Genomic DNA, 20,167 nt, shown 5'->3' on the forward strand with positions numbered 1-20,167 from the left:
TTTCAACTGTAGAATATTTCCTCTTAGCATTACTTAGTGTCCTTGAAGCAAATGCAACAGTCCTCTCTGTGTTGTCCTCATGAAGTTGTGTGAGGACAGCCCCAAGTCCATAATCAGAAGCATCAGTAGTTACAATTGTGGACAACGCAGGAGTGAATAGTGCAAGTACTGGACTATGTACAATCAAGTCTTTCACTGTTTCGAAACTAGCTTGTGCATCCGTTGTCCACACTAAGGTTGAACTTCTCTGTAGTAATTCTTGTAATGGTTCAATGACAGAAGCATAATCGGGAATGAATTTTGCATACCAGGAGGTAAGACCCAAGAAGGAACATAAGGTTTGCAAATCTGTTGGAGTAGGAGCATTTGAAATTGTCAGGATATGATCTGGATCCGGTTTTAGTCCAGCCTGTGAAATTGTATGCCCCAGAAAGGAGAGTTCAGTTTGTCTAAATTTGCTATTGGGCTAGAGGTCTGCTTTGCTCATGCAGTTTAGTATAGACTTCAGGTTATTGTCATGCTCCTCAAAAGTATTTCCAAACATGATAATATCATTGAGATAGCACTGAACTCCATGTTGATTCTTCAGAATCAATGACATCATTTTTTGGAAGGCACTTGGGGCAGATGCGAGAACGTATGGAACATGTTTAAAACAAAATAGTCCTTCATGTGTAATAAATGCTGTGAGGTCTCTGCTATCTTCATGCAACATAACCTGGTAGTATGCAGTCTGCAAATCAAGAGTAGAAAACATCTTTGCTCCATGGAGTTCTGCAAATACTTCTTCTATGTGAGGAGGAGGATGGCTGTCAATCACAATAGCTTTATTTGGCTCCCTTAAGTCCACACAAAGGCGAATGCCTCTACCCTTCTTCTGCATCACTACTATAGTTGAAACCCATTCCAAGGAGTCAATCTCTTCAATAATGTCCTTTAGAACAAGTTTTCTAAGTTCCTCTGAAACAGCTTCCCTGACTGAAAATGGTAAGCACCGTAACTTCTGTCATACAGGCATCACATTATTCCGCATTTTAACTTTATGCAGAAACCCATAAGCACAACTGAGTTTCTCCTCAACCTGTTGGGTCGCAGCTGAAACTGGTGTGTGTACCGCAAGAGTGATGTGCTGAGGAAGATCAATTTGTTCATTAACTACCCTGACATTTAAAGCAGCCAATAAATTTCTGCCAAAGATAGGAGTGCCTTTGTGGACAATGTAGAACTCTGCAGTTACACAGCAATCACCAAAAGTAACTATTGTTGGCAGGCAGCCATGTAGTGGAATATGGTTTTTCAAATAGCACACCAAGAGACGTTTGGGTTCAGTAAGAGGCACATCTTTAAAGTAATGCAAATAGATGGAATCAGGTAGTATAGATACTGTTGAGCCAGTGTTCAACATAAGCTGAATAGAGTGTGATTTGCCTGAGGGTTTGGTGGAAATGTTTACAGTGCACTTTATTTGTTCTGGAATATGTGCAATAGTGGTTTTGTCCACGCTTAGCACAGTAACATCTGGTATTGTAACTGCATGCACCTGTTGATTGAACTGGCTGCTGCGACATACTTTAGCAAAATGCCCAATCTTTTTGCAATGATTGCACTGAGCTACTTTTGCTGGGCATCCTGTGTAGCTTGCAAGTTGTTGTGGGGATCCACAGCAAAAGCATGCTTTTACTGTATTTTGAATTTGCTGATTCGGTGGTTTTCCATTAGTTTTCCTCTTGTAATCATTTGTCTGCAGTGATAGTGAACTTTTCTGCAAAGGAGTCGCAGCCTGGACAGTGCCTTCTGTATCCATGCTTATTATTTTGGCTTCAGCTGTAGCTGACTCAATCTGAGTATCAATGGTTATTGCTTTTTCTAGTGTAAGCTGTGGTTCTAGAAGTAAGCGTTCTCTTACACGAAGCATGGTTTTTTTCTCAATGAGCTGGTCTCTAATCATCTCATCTGCCATATTCCCAAAGTCACAAGTTACAATCAGACTCCTCAGGGAAGCAATATACTGCATTATCGTCTCCCCTGTTTTCTGCTCACGCTGGCGAAATCTGCAGCGATTAGCTACTACATTCACTTTGGGCACAAAAAAGTTCTTTAATGCAGTGAGTGCTGTCTCCATATTTATCATCTGCAAGGGGAAAAGTGTAAAATATATGCTACCCTTCTGCTCCAAGGCAGTGGATTAGTAGAGCATGCTTTCTTACTTCAGAAATCTCTGTAGCACTGATTGCAAGCAGATAAGTCTCAAACATATGGATCCAGGCAGTAAAAGCAATTGGAGGCTCACCTGGGCTTTGCAGAAAGGGTGCAGGTGGGTTCAGAGGCAGAAGATCCATCCTCGTCGCCAAAATGTTGTAGCAACCAGGCAAGGTACTAACAAATTTCAACAGGACTTTGTTTTTAAAGTGGAAACCTCTTTACCAAGCTGCTGCTGCACCCTCAGTAACTCTCACTCCGCCTCCTCAACTTCCACCCCCCCTTCCTGTTTCCTGTCTTTTCAGACTCCCAACAGCCAGTGCTCCCAATTCTAATAATTCCAAACAGCATCTAAACACCACACCAGTGCCCCCTGAATTTCCTGGTGCCCTGCACAGCTGCATGCTGCTCCAGCCCCTGCTCCGCCCCCCCCCCTTCCCCTAGCCCCTTCCGCGCCCTAGCCCCACTCCCAGCATTCACCAGCAGTGTGGCTGAGGCTGGGTCACTGCACTCCTGCTGCCAGTGAGTGCAGGCCCAGCCCCGCCCATGCTGCACCCCAGCCCCACCCCCACTCCCCCGCGCTCTGCAGCCGGACTGGGCCTGCACTTACCGGCCGCAGGAGTGCAGCGACCCGACCTCAGCCATGCCAGTAGTGAATGCTAGGGGGTGGTTCCCCACGTGGAGGCCTGGGTTCCACCCCCCCTGCTCCTCCCCTGCAGAGACCTGTCCCCCCTTCCCCCGCAAGGGGGCTGCATAGAGCCACAGAATTGCTAGGGACGGCCCTGCTAATGGGGCATTAGCCCTGTCTGACTTTTCCATTGCTGTATCTGAAGGATTAGTTGTGGGTGACATCCAGAGTAGCACATATGAAATAGATACATCTAACTTCAGATACAGAAATGATACAGGCATACAAATTGGATAATTACATTCAGTAAATCATAACCTTTCCAATGATATCTTACATGAGTTATCTTGCATGAAGTAGATCTGTTATGTCATATCCATATCATAAGCATATTTTCATAAAGAATATGGAGTGAAACATCACACCTTCTCCCTGAGTTTACTGCCAGAGGGTTGGTCACTGACCAATGCGGAGGTAGTGTATCTAAAATCCCTTTTCGGCTTTGGCTATTGTTGACCTGAATTTAATGGGTTAGTTTAATGGCTCGCATCTGACCAGAAGATTTATAGGTTATCCAATTCAGGCTACAGAGTTCGAGAACTCAATGAGTTCTATAACGGGAGAGGATTCTCGGGGTGCTTAACAAGAACAAGTACACTGAGAACAATACCAAATTGATAAAACCTTTATTGAAATTAACATAAAAATAAGAAATGCAATGAAACTTATAACTGCAAAACAGTAAAGAATTCCAAAACTCCTGGTGGTACCATTTCTATTATTAACCTTAACCTAACATACTCACACCCTTCCTTGAGGACACGGTAATAGGAGGTGAAGGACCAGCCTCGCTCCTGGCATGCCCGATTACGTGATGGTGCTGGCTTCCCCAATGGTTAGGAATGTTGAGTAGTTATACTATACTGCGCAAGCTAAGCTAATAGCATGATAGACAATAGAATAGATAGCTAGATGAGAAGATAGTCTATAGAGTATAGGAGAACTGAATGGAATGAATGAATGAATCAAAGGAAGAATTTTAGAATAGAGTCGACTCCCGAAGAGCTCTCTTACAAGGTATTTTATAGGATCCTGACCTATGTAATTTAGGCCCAACCTACTATACCCAAACCTTATTTCCATACCCTAAGAATTTTATGGGTACCCTTCTCTTATAGGTTAGTGGATTATGACACCTACTTTCTAAATATATTAATAAGTATTATCTCATTCCCAAAACTGCCAGCCTAGGCTCTCTTGATGACCTCCAAGTTGTGGTGTACCCTGTGATTACCAACCAGTTGTAGAAGTCGGATAAACCTGTGATGTGATGTGGATAGTTCCTCCCTTTGGTTCCCCAAAGTTCAGAGACCATTCTTATCTGTGCCGAAGGTTGCCAGCTTTTATGCTGACATATTTATAACTGATTATACTTTTTGCTATATAGCAGATCGGGATCCTACAGACCGGTAGGCTTCTTGCATTTCAGCAAAACTTATTAGGAAATACATGCCTCAACATATCCTAAATTCCAAGGAATTAATACTGATAAAATAAAATGGATTAATTTCAGAAAAAGAAACATATTAATTGATACTGCCGGCTGGATTAGTAAAATATAATAGCTAGCAAAATAATCCTATGGGCTACAATATACAACCTCCAAGTGTTCCCAAACACTGTCATGTTATCCATCGGTGTTTTTGCAAAGTTCTGGGTTTCTGTTCCTAGGTTGCCTGAAAACATTGTGGTGTATAGCATTGTATAAATAATGCAGATATCAATATCTTTTAAAATGTCTTGGCATTTAGCTGTTAATGCCATGAGGCGATGTGCCTCAGTTGCCCCTTCCATACAGCAGTCAAGACTGGTTATGCTTTCTTTACTGTTCCAGGCCCTAAACCTGTCTACAGGTACTAGCTGAGAACTAGACTCCAACGAGAAACTGCTGAGCTTGAATTAATTTGCAAACTAGATACCATTAACTTGGGTTTGAATAGAGACGGGGAGTGGCTGGGTCATTACACATATTGAATCTATTTCCCCACGTTAAGTATCCTCACACCTTCTTGTCAACTGTCTAAATGGGCCATCTTGATTATCACTACAAAAGTTTTTTTCTCCTGCTGATAATAGCTCATCTTAATTAATTAGCCTCTTACTCCACCTTTTCATGTTCTCTGCATGTATATATCTATCGATCTATCTTCTTACTATTTGTTCCATTCTATACATCTGATGAAATGGGCTTCAGGAGTACAGGGGTACTTGTGGCACCTTAGAGACTAACAACTTTATTTGAGCATAAGCTTTCGTGAGCTACAGCTCACTTGCTCAAATAAATGCCTTAGTCTCTAAGGTGCCATAAGTACTCCTTTTCTTTTGACAATACAGTACTGTATTTGCTTTTCCGCCTGGCTCTGCTGTTGCCTGATTGCGTACGTCCAATTCCAAATGAGGTGTGTGATTACCCGATCAGTTCGTAACTCTGGTTTTCATAATGCTGAGGTTCTACTGTATATTAGAGCTAAACTCAGTATTATGATGCCCATTTAAGAAGAGAGTAGGGGATCACATTCAGTACATAGCCCAAAACACTGTTAAGGCCAATATTTTTTTTCAGATTGTAATTATTGGGATGAAATTCAGCTCCAGAATATTCAGAGCAATTTAACAATGTTAATGCATAGGTGATAGCTCAGAGGGGGGAAAAGAATCTTGGCACTTTATTTTTGTTAATAAATAATTGAATCTGGCCTAATCCAGATGAAAGCAGCAATGCAATTAGTCATGAGAACAAAGGTGTCGACAATCAGGCTTTTCTTATCTGGCCAATATAACAACCATGCTTTTACTGTAAATTGTACCTTATTTTCAAGAGCTTTACTAGAATCATAGAATAATAGAATACCAGGGTTGGAAGGGACCTCAGGAGGTCCTCTAGTCCAACCCCCTGCTCAAAGCAGGACCAATCCCCAACTAAATCATCCCAGCCAGGGCTTTGTCAAGCCTGACCTTAAAAACTTCTAAGGAAGGAGATTCAACCACCTCCCTGGGTAACACATTCCAGTGTTTCACCACCCTCCTAGTGAAAAAGTTTTTCCTAATATCCAACCTAAACCTCCCCCACTGCAACCTGAGACCATTACTCCTTGTTCTGGCATCTGCTACCACTGAGAACAGTCTAGATCCATCCTCTTTGGAACCCCCTTTCAGGTAGTTGAAAGCAGCTATCAAATCCCCCCTCATTCTTCTCTTCCGCAGACTAAACGATCCCAGTTCCCTCAGCCTCTCCTCATAAGTCATGTGTTCCAGTCCCCTAATCATTTTTGTTGCCCTCCACTGGACGTTTTCCAATTTATCCACATCCTTCTTGTAGTGTGGGGCCCAAAACTGGACACAGTACTCCAGATGAGGCCTCACCAATGTCGAATAGAGGGGAACGATCACGTCCCTCGATCTGCTGGCAATGCCCCTACCAAAATGCCATTGGCCTTCTTGGCAACAAGGGCACACTGTTGACTCATATCCAGCTTCTCGTCCACTGTAACCCTTAGGTCCTTTTCTGCAGAATTGCTGCCGAGCCATTCGGTCCCTAGTCTGTAGCGGTGCATGGGATTCGTCTGTCCTAAGTGCAGGACTCTGCACTTGTCCTTGTTGAACCTCATCAGATTTCTTTTGGCCCAATCCTCCAATTTGTCCAGGGCCCTCTGTATCCTATCCCTACCCTCCAGCGTATCTACCTCTCCTCCCAGTTTAGTGTCATCTGCAAACTTGCTGAGGGTGCACTCCACACCATCCTCCAGATCATTTATGAAGATATTGAACAAAACTGGCCCAAGGACCGACCCTTGGGGCACTCCACTTGATACCGGCTGCCAACTAGACATGGAGCCATTGATCACTACCCGTTGAGCCCGACAATCTAGCCAACTTTCTATCCACCTTATAGTCCATTCATCTAGCCCATACTTCTTTAACTTGCTGGCAAGAATATTGTGGGAGACAGTGTCAAAAGCTTTGCTAAAGTCAAGGAACAACACGTCCACTGCTTTCCCCTCATCCACAGAGCCAGTTATCTTGTCCTAGAAGGCAATTAGATTAGTCAGGCATGACTTGCCCTTGGTGAATCCATGCTGACTGTTCCTGATCACTTTCCTCTCCTCTAAGTGCTTCAGAATTGATTCCTTGAGGATTTTTCCATGATTTTTCCAGGGACTGAGGTGAGGCTGACTGGCCTGTAGTTCCCAGGATCCTCCTTCTTCCCTTTTTTAAAGATGGGCACTACATTAGCCTTTTTCCAGTCATCCGGGACTTCCCCCAATCACCATGAGTTTTCAAAGATAATGGCCAATGGCCCTGCAATCACATCCGCCAACTCCTTTAGCACTCTTGGATGCAGCGCATCCGGCCCCATGGACTTGTGCTTGTCCAGCTTTTCTAAATAGTCCCGAACCACTTCTTTCTCCACAGAGGGCTGGTCACCTCCTCTCCATGCTGTGCTGCCCAGTGCAGTAGTCTGGGAGCTGACCTTGTTCGTGAAGACATATGCAAAAAAAGCATTGAGGACATTAGCTTTTTCCACATTCTCTATCACTAGGTTGCCTCCCTCATTGAGTAAGGGGCCCACACTTTCCTTGACTTTCTTCTTGTTGCTAACACACCTGAAGAAACCCTTCTTGTTAGTCTTAACATCTCTTGCTAGCTGCAACTCCGGGTGTGATTTGGCCTTCCTGATTTCACTCCTGCATGCCTGAGCAATATTTTTATACTCTTCCCTGGTCATTTGTCCAATCTTCCATTTCTTGTAAGCTTCTTTTTTGTGTTTAAGATCAGCAAGGATTTCGCTGTTAAGCCAAGCTGGTCGCCTGCCATATTTATTATTCTTTCTACACATCGGGATGGTTTGTCTCTGTAACCTCAATAAGGATTCTTTAAAATACAGCCAACTCTCCTGGACTCCTTTCCTCCTCATGTTATTCTCCCAGGGGATCTGCCCATCAGTTCCCTATGGCCTAGATCAACATAATAAAGAATCTCCTTGTCAATAGCCTTACTAGCCATGTAAAAAAAGAGAGATTAGGTTAGTCTCGCATGGTCTGTTCTCTGAGAAGCTTTGCAGACTTCCTTATTACGTATAATGCCGTTGTCAGCTTTTGTCATCAATGTCTTATCAAGTTCTCCAGAATTTTATTTGGGAGTGGAGTTAGATTAATTATATTATAATTTCCTGGTTCTCCATTTTCTCTCTCTTTTTTTTTTATTTAAGCGATGGGAGTGGTCTTCCACTCCCACACTGAACAGCAAGATGACGTTGACTATATAGTGGTAGCAGAATAGGAAGATCCTTTAATATTCTGAGAAATAAAGCAGCCAGGATTAGGAACTGAGTCAGATTCAAGTTCTGTGAGCACAGTGCTGGTGAGGATGCTATCATTACCCTCTCCTGGTACATTCATGACATTGATTTGGAGACATTCACCATCTGGTCACAGCATCGTAGAATTTGATTTTATCATCAAATTTTTTCATCGTAGAATTTATTTAATTCCCCTCAGTTCTCCCTCCCTCCTGCTTTGGCTCATAGCTTCTTTGATTCACTAGCCTCGGAGGTCATGTGACTTGGTCTCACCAGGTCTGTTCCGCTCTCAAAATAATTCACCAGCACAGCAATGAATCTGTCCCTCTGTTTTAGGTACTTTTAGGGTGATCATCATGGAAGTATTAAGTAACTCAGTTTTGCATAGGGTTGTCCACCTTGAACTCAGCTCTTTGCCTCTTCTAGCTTTTGCAGCTCTGCTTCAATGTTTTTGGGCTTGTCCACTCAGACTCAATAGAGAGAGAAGAGGGAGCACGAGTGGTTTGAGAAGTAAGGCCTGGGGTCAGGCTGCAGGGAAGAACATTGGGGACTGAGTTTATTTATCTTCCATCTCAGTCTCAGTTTAGGAGCTCAAAGGTGAGAATACATAGCCTAAGCTGTGTATGAACTCATGCCACATACTCCTGGACCACTTCTGAGTTTGTCTGTCAGCCTTCATTGCCCATCACGGTTTAGCCGTGTGGGGATTTTTAACCATTTCTAGTTTACAGCACAATGCCAGTCATCTTTGCTGCGCAAGCACAGTGCATGGATTGTTTCTTTCTTCATTTGTTATTGCCCAACTCCTGCATGTTACCAGAGCTCCTGCCAGGCTGCTGCAACTGACCTTTCTTCCTTCAGCTCAAACATCCTCCTAGCAATTTTAAGTTCCTTATACCCAAGTTAGCCCAATATGTTAAAGATGAAAAAAACACCTGAAACATCTTCCCCTATCTCCCCTTTATCTGTAACAACCTGGGATGTTTTCCATACAAATGCCCCAGTTACAGCAGCATTCATGCAGCTTCAGGATAAACTCATAATGCGTCTAGCATTGGAACTAAAGAAAAATCTTCCAAGCCGACGGTAGGGCTAGGGAGACAAGGTTGGTGAGGGAATATCTTTTATTGGACCCACTGGTGTTGGTGAGAGAGACACATTTTTTGAGTTACACAGAGCTCTTCTTCGGGTCTGGGAAAGGTACTGAGAGTTTGAGAGCTAAATACAAGATTGAACAGATAGTTTAGCATAAGTAGTTAGGGACCATTCAAGGCAAAGTGACTTGTTAACACCCCTGTCATAGGACAAAAAAGGGGGTTAGTGGGTTACAGATTGTTGTAGTAAGCCATAAAACCAGTGGCTTTATTAAGACCATGATTTTTAGTGTCTAGCAAAGTTACGAATTTCAGCTCCCAGGCTTGTCTTTTGAAAGTGTTGTGATTTCTGATCTATCAGTTCTCATCCTCAAAGGAAACTTGCCCAATATGCAGAGAGTAAACATGCTGATAAATGCTGAATCCACACAAAAGTCTTGCCAGTATTTGCAGGCTCTGGGAGATATGCAAAATTTACCCTGCACTTCAGACAACAAATGTGTTTCCTTTCCTGTCTAAAAAAGTGAGCAAACATTCTCAAGTATTGGCAGGGACAATGTGAATCCAAACAGGATGGTAACATCCTTCCCTGATCTAATTAGCTTTATTGGCAACACTTGGCAAAAGCCATCAGGTCTGCATTGCTTAAAAAACAAAACAAACTTTTGAACAAATGCTTTGGTTATAAATAAGATGCCTTTTTAAAAGAAGGGAACGATGAGTGCTTTGCTTCAGCAAATCTAAACCTTTTTTTAGATTAGCTAGTGCTCCTCTCAGTGTCCCTGCCCTTCTCCCCCCTTCATTCATCAGATGCCCTTAGGAGAACACTGAGGTTCTACAAAGGGCCCAGCATACTGCAAAATTCACCCTAAAACGACAGTCAGCAAGAGTGTTTCCTTCTGTCTACACTGGGAAATCTTCTAACCAGTTTTAAAACCAGTTCACCTAAAATGGGGGTTTATCTACACCACTGTGGGGGGGATCTACACCCCTCACTCAGGGGTGTGAAAAAACACCCCCCTGAGCACAGCAAGTTTCAGCGCTGTAAAGCGCCAGTGTAAACAGTGCCCTCCCAGCAGTCTAAACTAATCCCCTCATGGAGGTGACCACACTCACACTTCAAAGCGCTGCCATGGGAACGCTCCCGCCGCAGCGCTTTGAAGTTTTGAGTGTAGCCATGCCCTAAGATATGCAACTTCAGCTACATGAATAACGTAGCTGAAGTCGATGTACTTACATCTACTTACGTCAATGCGGTAAGTCGACAGCTGATGCGCTCCCGTCAACTCCACTTGCGCTGCTTGTTCTGGTGGAGTACCGGAGTCGACTGGAGAGCGCTCAGCAGTCGATTTATCGTGTCTATACTAGGCACGATAAATCGACCCCCGCTGGATTGATCGCTACCCACCAATCCGGCGGTAATGTAGACAAGCCCTGAGTTTCAAAAACTGCTTAGAGCTGTAGAGTAGGCCAGTTTTAGGCTAAGGCAACCTGATCTGTTTTTACCGAGCCCATTTAACCCCTGCTGAGAGGGAACTCAGAGCCTGGAGCTGGAATATTGAGATGAAGCCTCAACCTACACACTCATTGGTTGGTCATACGGGCAGGGGTAGGTGAAGCTCCACTTCTCATTATAGAAGCTCCCTTCCTGCTACATGGAGAGCAGTATGGTGGGAGGACCCATCTGTTATAGCTAAGGGTACATTGCTCACTACAGTATGGCCTGGGAGTCACATGAGCCTCCCCATTCCCAACTCCCCTGGTCTTAGTTTTTTATTTATTTCCTTCTGATGCCTAGGCAGGAAAACAAAATGAAGTTTGGATTCAAGTGTCTAAATCCTGCAGCCATGGATCTGGAATGTTCAATGCCATGGGTCTCAATAATATATTAATCCCTCTTCTCAATAAGGCTGGTGTGGATATATAGCCCAAGTAACTGTCCCAAGTACTGAGGATTTCTGCAAGGTTATTTTGGTGCAGGAACATGTTTGCCCAAAACATCTTGGGTGCTCAGATACTATCCTGATGGGGCCATATAAGTGCCCAAACGGATTTTTTTAGGTTAAAATTCCATCTGTTTTCAAATCTGACTCTAGAGACATGATGGGTCCCTGGCTTCCTTCTAGCCCTATGCATCTGTGTAACCTCATTATACGGATTGGTGTGGTGAGCATTGGTCTGTCAGTAAGTTCTACATACACTAAATCTTTGGTCAGTTCGCATTGCGCCAGTAAAGGGCAAAGAATGGATTCTTGTTTCTGCTTCAACAACAGAAAGAGTAGCCTGGTCTACATTTGGAAGTTGCACCAGTATAACTAGCTCAGTTAAGGGTGAGATTTTTTTTTTTTTACAGACATAGTTATACTGGTATATCCCATATTCTGGACACAGTCATACTGTTATAAAGGTTCTTTACACTGGTAGAACTTATTCCCCTTCCACTATGGAAATTTATTCCCCTTCCAGTATGCTATATCAGGGTATGACTAAACTGCAAGTGCTGCAGCATAGACACTAGCTACAGCAATGGAAGGGTTTCCCATCGCTGTAGTAAACCCACTCCTTTGAAAGGCTGGACCTAGGATGATGGAAGAATTCTTCCATCAACCTTGTGATGTCTATACCAGGGCTTAAGTTGGCTTACCTGCGTCTCTCGGATTGTGAATTTTTCTCACCCCTGAGCAGAATAACTAAGTTGATCTACGTTTTAGGTGTAGATCAGGCCTCAGTATATGCACATACACGCTAGGGTGTCATACCAATTTAACTATCACAGTATAGCAGTAAAGCAATACAAGTTTTATCCGTAGACAAGCCCAGAGAGACAGAACTTCCCATGCTGTGCTATATTATTTCCACTCCCCCTCCACCCCACTCATGCATACTTTTCAACTCCCTATGGAGATAAAGCTGATGCTGCCATTCATTTAAAAATAGTTGGACTCCTAGTGGAATTTGCAAAACGCTGTGGATTTTCAATTAAACTTGCTCCAGCAACACACGACCCCAGTCAGTTTTATGGCTAAACAAATATATTTTTACTGATCCTCTGTGCAGTTTTCCATATTATATTGTGTTAAAGGAATGCTATCAGCTACTTCTAGATTTAGATTATGTAGATTGTTTTGCTAATAGAAAGAACCTCTGGTGCAAGGAGTGGTTCTGAACTGCTCCCTGTGACAAGAGTGAATGGAAAGGTCGCTTATTGTCATCACTCTTGCAATACCACACAAAGGTCCAAGTTTCCAGGAGGACACTGGTCCCATGAAAATATTGAAGGAGCAAACAGTTTATCGATTAGCCCCTCCCTGCAAGCAGACTCGAGATAAAGGCAGGATTGTATGAGGACACATGGCCTGATGGATACCTCCTTAATGTCTGATAGTTTGGATAAGCAGCTAAACTATAAAGGGTTGGAAAATTTTTCTGATGTAAAAATGAGATTTCTTTTTCCATCAAAAATTGCCCCAGTTCCCCTCCATTTTCTGAGATCCTCGATCTGAACCTGTTGCAATTCACCTATTGCTAGGTTCAGCATAGAATCTTGAAATAATTTACTCTCCCTGTGATGCTTCTGGGCAATCTGTGCCATTAGTGAAACAGTACAGTCAATCGATAATAACAATTAATGGGATTGACCTACTTGTTAATTACTGGCTCAGGGCCTCTCTTTTTCTCTATAAAGTAAATTTATTTAGCAACCACTAGATGGCCAGGAGGGATTTGGTTTGACAAAAACTTATGCTTATTAAGTTTGAACACATTAGGCTGTAGGGTACAAAAATTCTTACGCTGGTTGTCAGCCAAGCAAACATTTCAGTGAATGCTTTTTAGAAAGGAGAGGCAGGTAGTTGCAATCTTAGTAAATACATATCTTAAAAAAGCATGCAAGTAATCCTTTTAGTGCAGACAACTTGCTCTGTCTTATGCAGCAGGCAACAATAAGGACAGTGATTGCTCTGAAGAGATTACAGTTTAAAAGAGAGATGTTTAGATGACAGGATGCATGAAGAAATCCAGAGTGGGGAAAACCTCGAAGTATACATCAGTTAGATGCATTCGTTACATTCACGCATTGCTATGCAAAATCTGACTGTCCACAGTACATCAAATGTAACCTTTTAATAAGCAGTAGGCTATAAACAGTAGATTTGTCTCACACAATAAATCAGTGACATTAATACCATATGATAGATCTCTTGTGAGCTTCATCTGTACTGGAGAATATTTTAAGATGACTAATAGCAATAAGAATGATTTGATTACTAAGGGCTATTTAATTACGATATCCTCCTCATCAACCTCTTTCCTGTGTACGCTTTTAAAGCATTGCTCCCACCATAAAAAACAACTTCACATTACTGGAATAGTCCCAGAGATTCTGAAACTCCAAATGGGCCTTTTCCTTTTAAACCTCCATGGCTGAGTCAAACTCTCCTGTGTTAAATTCAGAGTAACTCAGCTGATGACCAGAAATCTCATGGGTGCTCCAAAAAGAAAGCATACCATTTTTTAAAATACTATTTCTGGAAGGGCCTTGTCTGTGACACTATTGTGACATGTCATTGTTAGCCATTGGAATTGTCTGACCTAGCCCTGATAGCAATGAGGAGTGGGGAGGAACATGGCAGTGATTACACTGTTCAGAAGAGTAGGTGGATATCTCAATACTTGTGTTAACCTAAAGCCTCTGACCATACTATCCAAACTTTTAAAAAACAGTCTGGCTAACTTCGAATAAGGAGTGAGTTTCAGGCTAATGTACCATTGTTGTCACATCAGTGGTGCAACTGTTAAATATTTGGACCAAGATTTTCAAAAGTGACCAATGATTTTTGGGTGCCCAACTTAAAATACTTTTCATGGAACTTGATTTTCAGACTGGGGTGCTCACCATTTTCTGGAGCCCATCCACTGAGCATCAGATCCCTTTAAGGTGTTTCAGATTGTATACTCAAAAACACATGCACCCAAAATCCCTCATCATTTGAAAATCTTGGCCTTGGTCTTTTATTCTGTTGCATTAAAACTTTGCTACAAAACTTTATTGGTCAGACAGCCAATTTTATATTTTGTTCTTACAACTTTCTCTCTCTCTTTTCATGCAGCATCACAATGTTACATCATCTAGTATTTTTCTTAGGAATGTCGCTGGTAGCCAAAGAAATATTTGCTACAAGCTGCTGTTCCCAAGGCCAAAATGCTTTGTGTTATTTTTGTAACCTCACCGAGGTTCCACCTGTGCTCAGTGACACAGTTGCACTCCTGCTAAGTTTCAACAAAATCAGGCAAGTGAATGCATCCTCTTTCCCTCTGCTGGAACGGTTGCAGATTTTGGAAATTGGAACCCAGTTTGTCTTTCCTGTTACCATAGGGAAAGCAGCTTTTAGGAACCTGCCAAACCTTCGACTCTTAGATTTAGGAGACAATAAGATACTTCATCTGGATCCTGATGCTTTTGTGGAGTTGTCATATGTACATACACTCCGGTTATATCACAACAGTCTTGAGGAGTCCATTCTGGAAGAAGACTATCTTCGAGATATGATCTCCTTAGAATATTTGGATCTTTCTGGAAACAAGATCAAAAGCCTTCGCCCTCATCGCTTATTTTACCATCTAAAATCCTTGCAAATTGTGGACCTGAAAAACAACAGGATATCCAGCTTATGTGAAGGAAACCTTGATAGCTTCCAGGGAAAATTCTTCATACTGTTTATTCTTAATTCTAATAAGTTATATTACTCAATTTCTATGGACTGGGCCAAGTGTGGAAATCCTTTCAAAAACATAGCCCTGGACACCCTGGATCTTGGCGGTAATGGCTGGGGTGTAGATATAATGCAACACTTCTGCACAGCTGTGAATGGGACTTCAATTGTTTTTCTGAAGCTTAGCTATCACATAATGGGTCCAGGATTTGGCTTTAAGAACTTCCAGGATCCAGACCAAGATACATTTGCAGGGCTAGCAAGAAGTGGCGTTCGCTTACTGGATATTTCACATGGTTCTATTTTCTCTCTCAATCCTTATGTATTTCAGAGCCTTGGTGATCTGGAATTGCTGAATCTTCACAATAACAAGATAAATCAGATCCAAAAGCAAGCATTTTTTGGCCTGGGAAACCTAGGAACTCTCAACCTGTCATATAACATTCTGGGGGAGCTGTACGATTACACTTTTGAGGGGCTTCAGAATGTGATGCATATTGATTTGCAACAAAATCATATTGGAGTAATTGCTGGGAATTCGTTCAGGGATTTAAGAAGGTTAAAGATGGTGGATCTCCGGGACAATGCCATTAAAACTCTCCCTTCTTTCCCAGCCATGTTCACTCTTCATTTAAGTGACAATAAGCTAGTATCTGTAGGTAACCAGAGAATAAGTGCAACATTCCTTAACTTGGAAAGAAACAGATTGGACAATCTGGGTGATCTTTATATTCTTTTACAAGTTCCAGATGTGCAGTATCTCTTGTTAAGAAAAAATCGTTTATCTTATTGTGTTAAAAGTGTTGATGTTATAGAAAATAACCAGTTAGTCTACTTGGATCTAGGAGAAAACATGTTAAAGCTTGTGTGGGACAGAGGTTTATGTTTGGATGTGTTCAGGGCACTTTCCAAACTAGAGGTGCTCCACCTGAATAACAACTACCTTACTACCCTTCCACAGGATATTTTTAGTGGTCTAACATCATTAAACAGACTTAACCTAGCCTCCAACCAGTTGTCTTATCTTTCTCCTGGTGTTTTCCCTGAGAGCCTAAAGACACTGAATATGTCTGAAAACCAACTTCTTTCACCTGCCCTTGAGCTCTTCATGACTTTGAGTGTCCTGGATATAACAAATAACAGGTTTTTCTGTGATTGCACTTTAAACACCTGGACAGCATGGTTAAATCAAACCAATGTGACCTTAGCTGGCTCAGAAAATGACACATACTGTGTACTCCCACCTGTTTTCACAAGGGTTCCACTTTCTTCAGTGGCACTAGATAGCTGTAATGAAGACGAACTCCAGAAGCCTCTACAGTTCTCACTGTTCATTTTCACTTCAGTCACTCTGATAATGTTCCTAACAGTAGTCATTATTTTTAGTCACTTTCGGGGGACTTGTTTTGTCTGGTATAAGACCATCAAAGGTGCTCTGCTAAAAGAACGTAAGCAAGCAATAGATAAAAGTGCATATAAATATGATGCCTATTTATGCTACAGCAGCAGAGACTTTGAGTGGGTCCAAAATTCATTGCTAAAGCACCTGGACTCTCAGTATTCTGAGAAAAACAGATTTACTTTGTGCTTTGAAGAGAGAGATTTCCTGCCTGGGGAGGAACAGATCACCAACATCCGTGATGCCATTTGGAACAGCAGGAAGACTATTTGCATTGTGACAAGGCAGTTCCTCAAGGATGGGTGGTGCGTGGAAGCCTTTAATTTTGCCCAGAGCAGATACTTTTGTGACCTGAAAGAAGTCCTCATTATGGTTGTGGTTGGGTCACTTTCTCAGTATCAGTTGATGAAATACAAACCGATTAGAGTCTTTGTGCAAAGGAGTCAGTACATGCAGTGGCCTGAAGACCATCAAGATATAGACTGGTTTTTAAATAACCTTTCTCACCAAATTCTGAAAGAAAAAAAGGTGAAAAAGAAATCCAGTGTTATAGAAATGCAAACTGTAAGGACAATCTCGTAGTTGGGAGGGTTGTTCATGGTTCATATTATTAGTGCTATAAAACAGACTTTTGTAATTACATTTTTACTTGTGGCTTGACAGTTACTTAAATATTCTAAATCCATTTCCACCTGTGGCATGGCAGGAAAGAAGTATGGGCCATGCTTCAGCTTTCCCTGACAAATGGGTAGAATATAATTTCCTTGGTTTAAGTTTTAATAAACATGGTGTCAGCTTTAAAGTCACCAGCAAATGCAATTAACAAATTCAATCACTCTAGGAACTATGGCCCATATTTTCAAAAGAAGCCACCAATTATGGGTGTCTCAAATTTTCGGTGTTCAGACTGGGACACCATGGATCTGATATTCAGAGATGCTGAGTGCTCACAGGTCCCCATGACAATGGGAGGAGTGGGTACTCAGCACTTACAAAAACCAGGTGCATGTTATTGCAAGTTAGGCACCAAATTTATAGGATACTTGAAAATTTGGGTCCATGTGCTGAAAGCCCCCACTAACTAAACTGAATGGGCACATTAACTGATGGCAGTGCCACATTAAGGTCTTGCAATGTCTAATCCTACCATTCATCCCCTACTCACAGAATGTTTTAGTGATCATCATCCTTGCTTGTGATGTTGCATGATCAAGATGGTGTAGGTGTGGGTGTGGGGAAGTCATGTAAATGTCACTCACATACACACACACGCACTATTGGGTACCATTTTTCACAGAACAACAACATTTTGTAAAGCCACACCACATAGTGTTCGGGTTTTTTTAAAAAAGGGGGATTTACCTCTTCCTTAAAGCCAGGCTTGGAAGGATCACATTTTTATTAGTAAATGTCACTAAACATCAATTTCACCATACATGTACAAACCAACCCAACATTTCCATTAATAATAAATGACATTTAGAAATAGACCAAGAAAGAAAAATGCTGCTTGAGAACTTAATAGAGTTTGATTTAAGGATATTTACTTTGTATATTTTGGCATGTGATGTTGATATGTTTGAACAGTTATAAAGCTTTAATTTTTTGAGATCAGTGTCTACTGTCATTAAATAATTATTGCATGTCCCACCCAGTTATCTGATACCCTCCCAATTTCCCACTACTGTGAAAATTTAAATGGATAAAAATAGAAAAAAAATGCTTAAAAATAAACATTGATATTGTCCATCGAAATTATAAAAACAAATTCTGCCAACCCTACTTATAGCAGATACTGAACAAATAATATATAGTGGTAACTAAAACCTTAGACACTACATGAAGGTCATATTCTAACCTTGATCTTTGGGCACATATCCCGCTGCCATCACCGGGAGAGTCTCTGTGGCTTGAGGGTAGTGTGTATAACCCTACATTTATAGCCCCACTTGGCCATGAACTCATTGGTTGAACTGTTCCTGGACTTTGTGCTTTCTCAGCTCTATGACCTTTTAGCACCAATTTCAAAGATGCTTTGAAATGTATCACCTTTTGCCACTGTAATTGCTGTAGTATGGTTCATGTTTACTTTTCCCCATGTGATAAAACAACAAGCACAGTTTGCCTAGGACTTTGAGATTTAGCTGGCACACACACAGCCCTGGATTATTACATACCTTAGACTTCGCCTCCCCCAATATGCTATTTCTGCTCAGTTGTAAAACTACTGTAACTGCCCTAAGTTACAGCTGCTGCTGTTTTCATGTGAAGATTCTTCAGCTTAGCTGCATCAAGGACTGAGGTGGATAAAGACCTTAGAGAGATTTGAACACGCAAAATCACTGAACAAACTTGAAGCCAGTCTTCTGTGCAGTCTACCTTACTCTTCAGGCAACTGTAAGGGAATGCCTTGCATTGGATGGCATGTGGAGCTCCTTACTTTATCACAACACCTACTTTACTATATTTCAAACTACCTCAGTGACATGAGCGTTGTAGTCAATAGGCATTCTACAGGCCTCCCTGAAGCAGGCGTTCCCAGCCTGCACCCACCTTCTGAGAAGGTGAAATAAGGATCATTTCAGTATCAGTTAGTAACTGTTTGCACATCTGTTTCCTGATCAGCTCTGAGGCTGCTTCTGCTCCTGTTGAAATAGTCGGCTCGACTCACTAGGACCTGGAACTGACAGTATGCATTTAGAAAACCAAATTTTAGAAGTGATCAGTTTGCATGATTTCAGCATTGTAAGAATTAAGGCGGGGCTTCTCAAATGTGTCAGAGAGCGTTAAGAGGCCCAAATCCTGTTCAAATTCAGGAGGGCTAGGGCTGCATTTCCCTAAAGAGCCTTTGAAAAATCCTGGACTAAAATAATTCTTGTCTTTCAAAAATTATAAATATTTCCAAATGCTTGATTTGATCGGCCAGTCTGCAGGGTACATTACAATGGCAGGGTGACCCTGGGTGCATTGATATGAAAACTAAGCCTGTCTTTTGAGTGTGAAGCATTTCAAAGAGAGAGAGCGTGCGTGTGTTTGTTTGCACATTAATTCAATTACAATGAACAAAATGAAAAATATCATTAGGGGCCGGGGAGAAACAAACCTTCCATTATTGGGTTAGGAAGAGGCCGGGAATGGACTTTGCTTCGTAAACTGATTGGTCAGTTAGGCCTCATCTGTACACAGAAGTTGTGCCACTTTAATTACATGGGTAAAGTTAATGCAGTACAATCCCCTTGTGCGGATGTGGTATAGAGGTGCTTGTGCCGTACAGCTTATGCCTATATGGGAAGGCCTTTTATACCAGTATAACTGTGTCCACACTAGGGGTTATACTGATATAAAAACTTTGATTTAAAAAAAAAATCACACCCCTCGCTGACTGTCATACTGGACCAAAACCCGTGTGTAGACTAGAATGGTAGAGGATTTTCGTCAGTGAGAAAAAAGCTGGTGAAAGTAGATCGTGAATTAGGCTCATCATCCTCTAGGGGGCGTGATTGGACTGGATAACATCTAGGACTTAGGCAAATTGTACCTAGTCAAAAGCATTGCACGGTAGCTGTTTGCATGTAGGATTGAAGAATTTTCATAATGAATGTGCCACATAAAAAGACTTGAAAAGGAGCTTGCTGCTCTGGCCCGTCACAAAACCCTTTGTACTTTCTACAGCACCTGTACCTACACTTAATTTTGTTAGTTGTACTGTTCTTGTAGTGCCCTAAACACATCTGACAATTTTTTTAGTGAAATATTTACAGGTCTCCCTGTGAGGTA

General features: G+C 41.9%; 1 protein-coding gene across 2 annotated transcripts in view; it reads left to right on the top strand.

The window, feature by feature from the left end:
- Positions 1 to 17,979, top strand: part of TLR5 (toll like receptor 5) — a 31,378-nt gene extending 13,399 nt beyond the window's left edge. For both annotated transcript variants that reach the window (XM_075127063.1, XM_048843285.2), the window contains exon 3: positions 14,389 to 17,979. In XM_075127063.1, the coding sequence (XP_074983164.1) occupies positions 14,396 to 16,972 (2,577 nt within the window). In that variant the 5' untranslated portion in view covers positions 14,389 to 14,395 and the 3' untranslated portion in view covers positions 16,973 to 17,979. The remainder of the gene's footprint in view (positions 1 to 14,388) is intronic.
- The last annotated feature ends 2,188 nt before the right edge of the window (positions 17,980 to 20,167 follow it).

This window comes from Caretta caretta, chromosome 3, assembly GCF_965140235.1.
Source record: "Caretta caretta isolate rCarCar2 chromosome 3, rCarCar1.hap1, whole genome shotgun sequence".
NCBI lineage: Eukaryota > Metazoa > Chordata > Testudines > Cheloniidae > Caretta > Caretta caretta.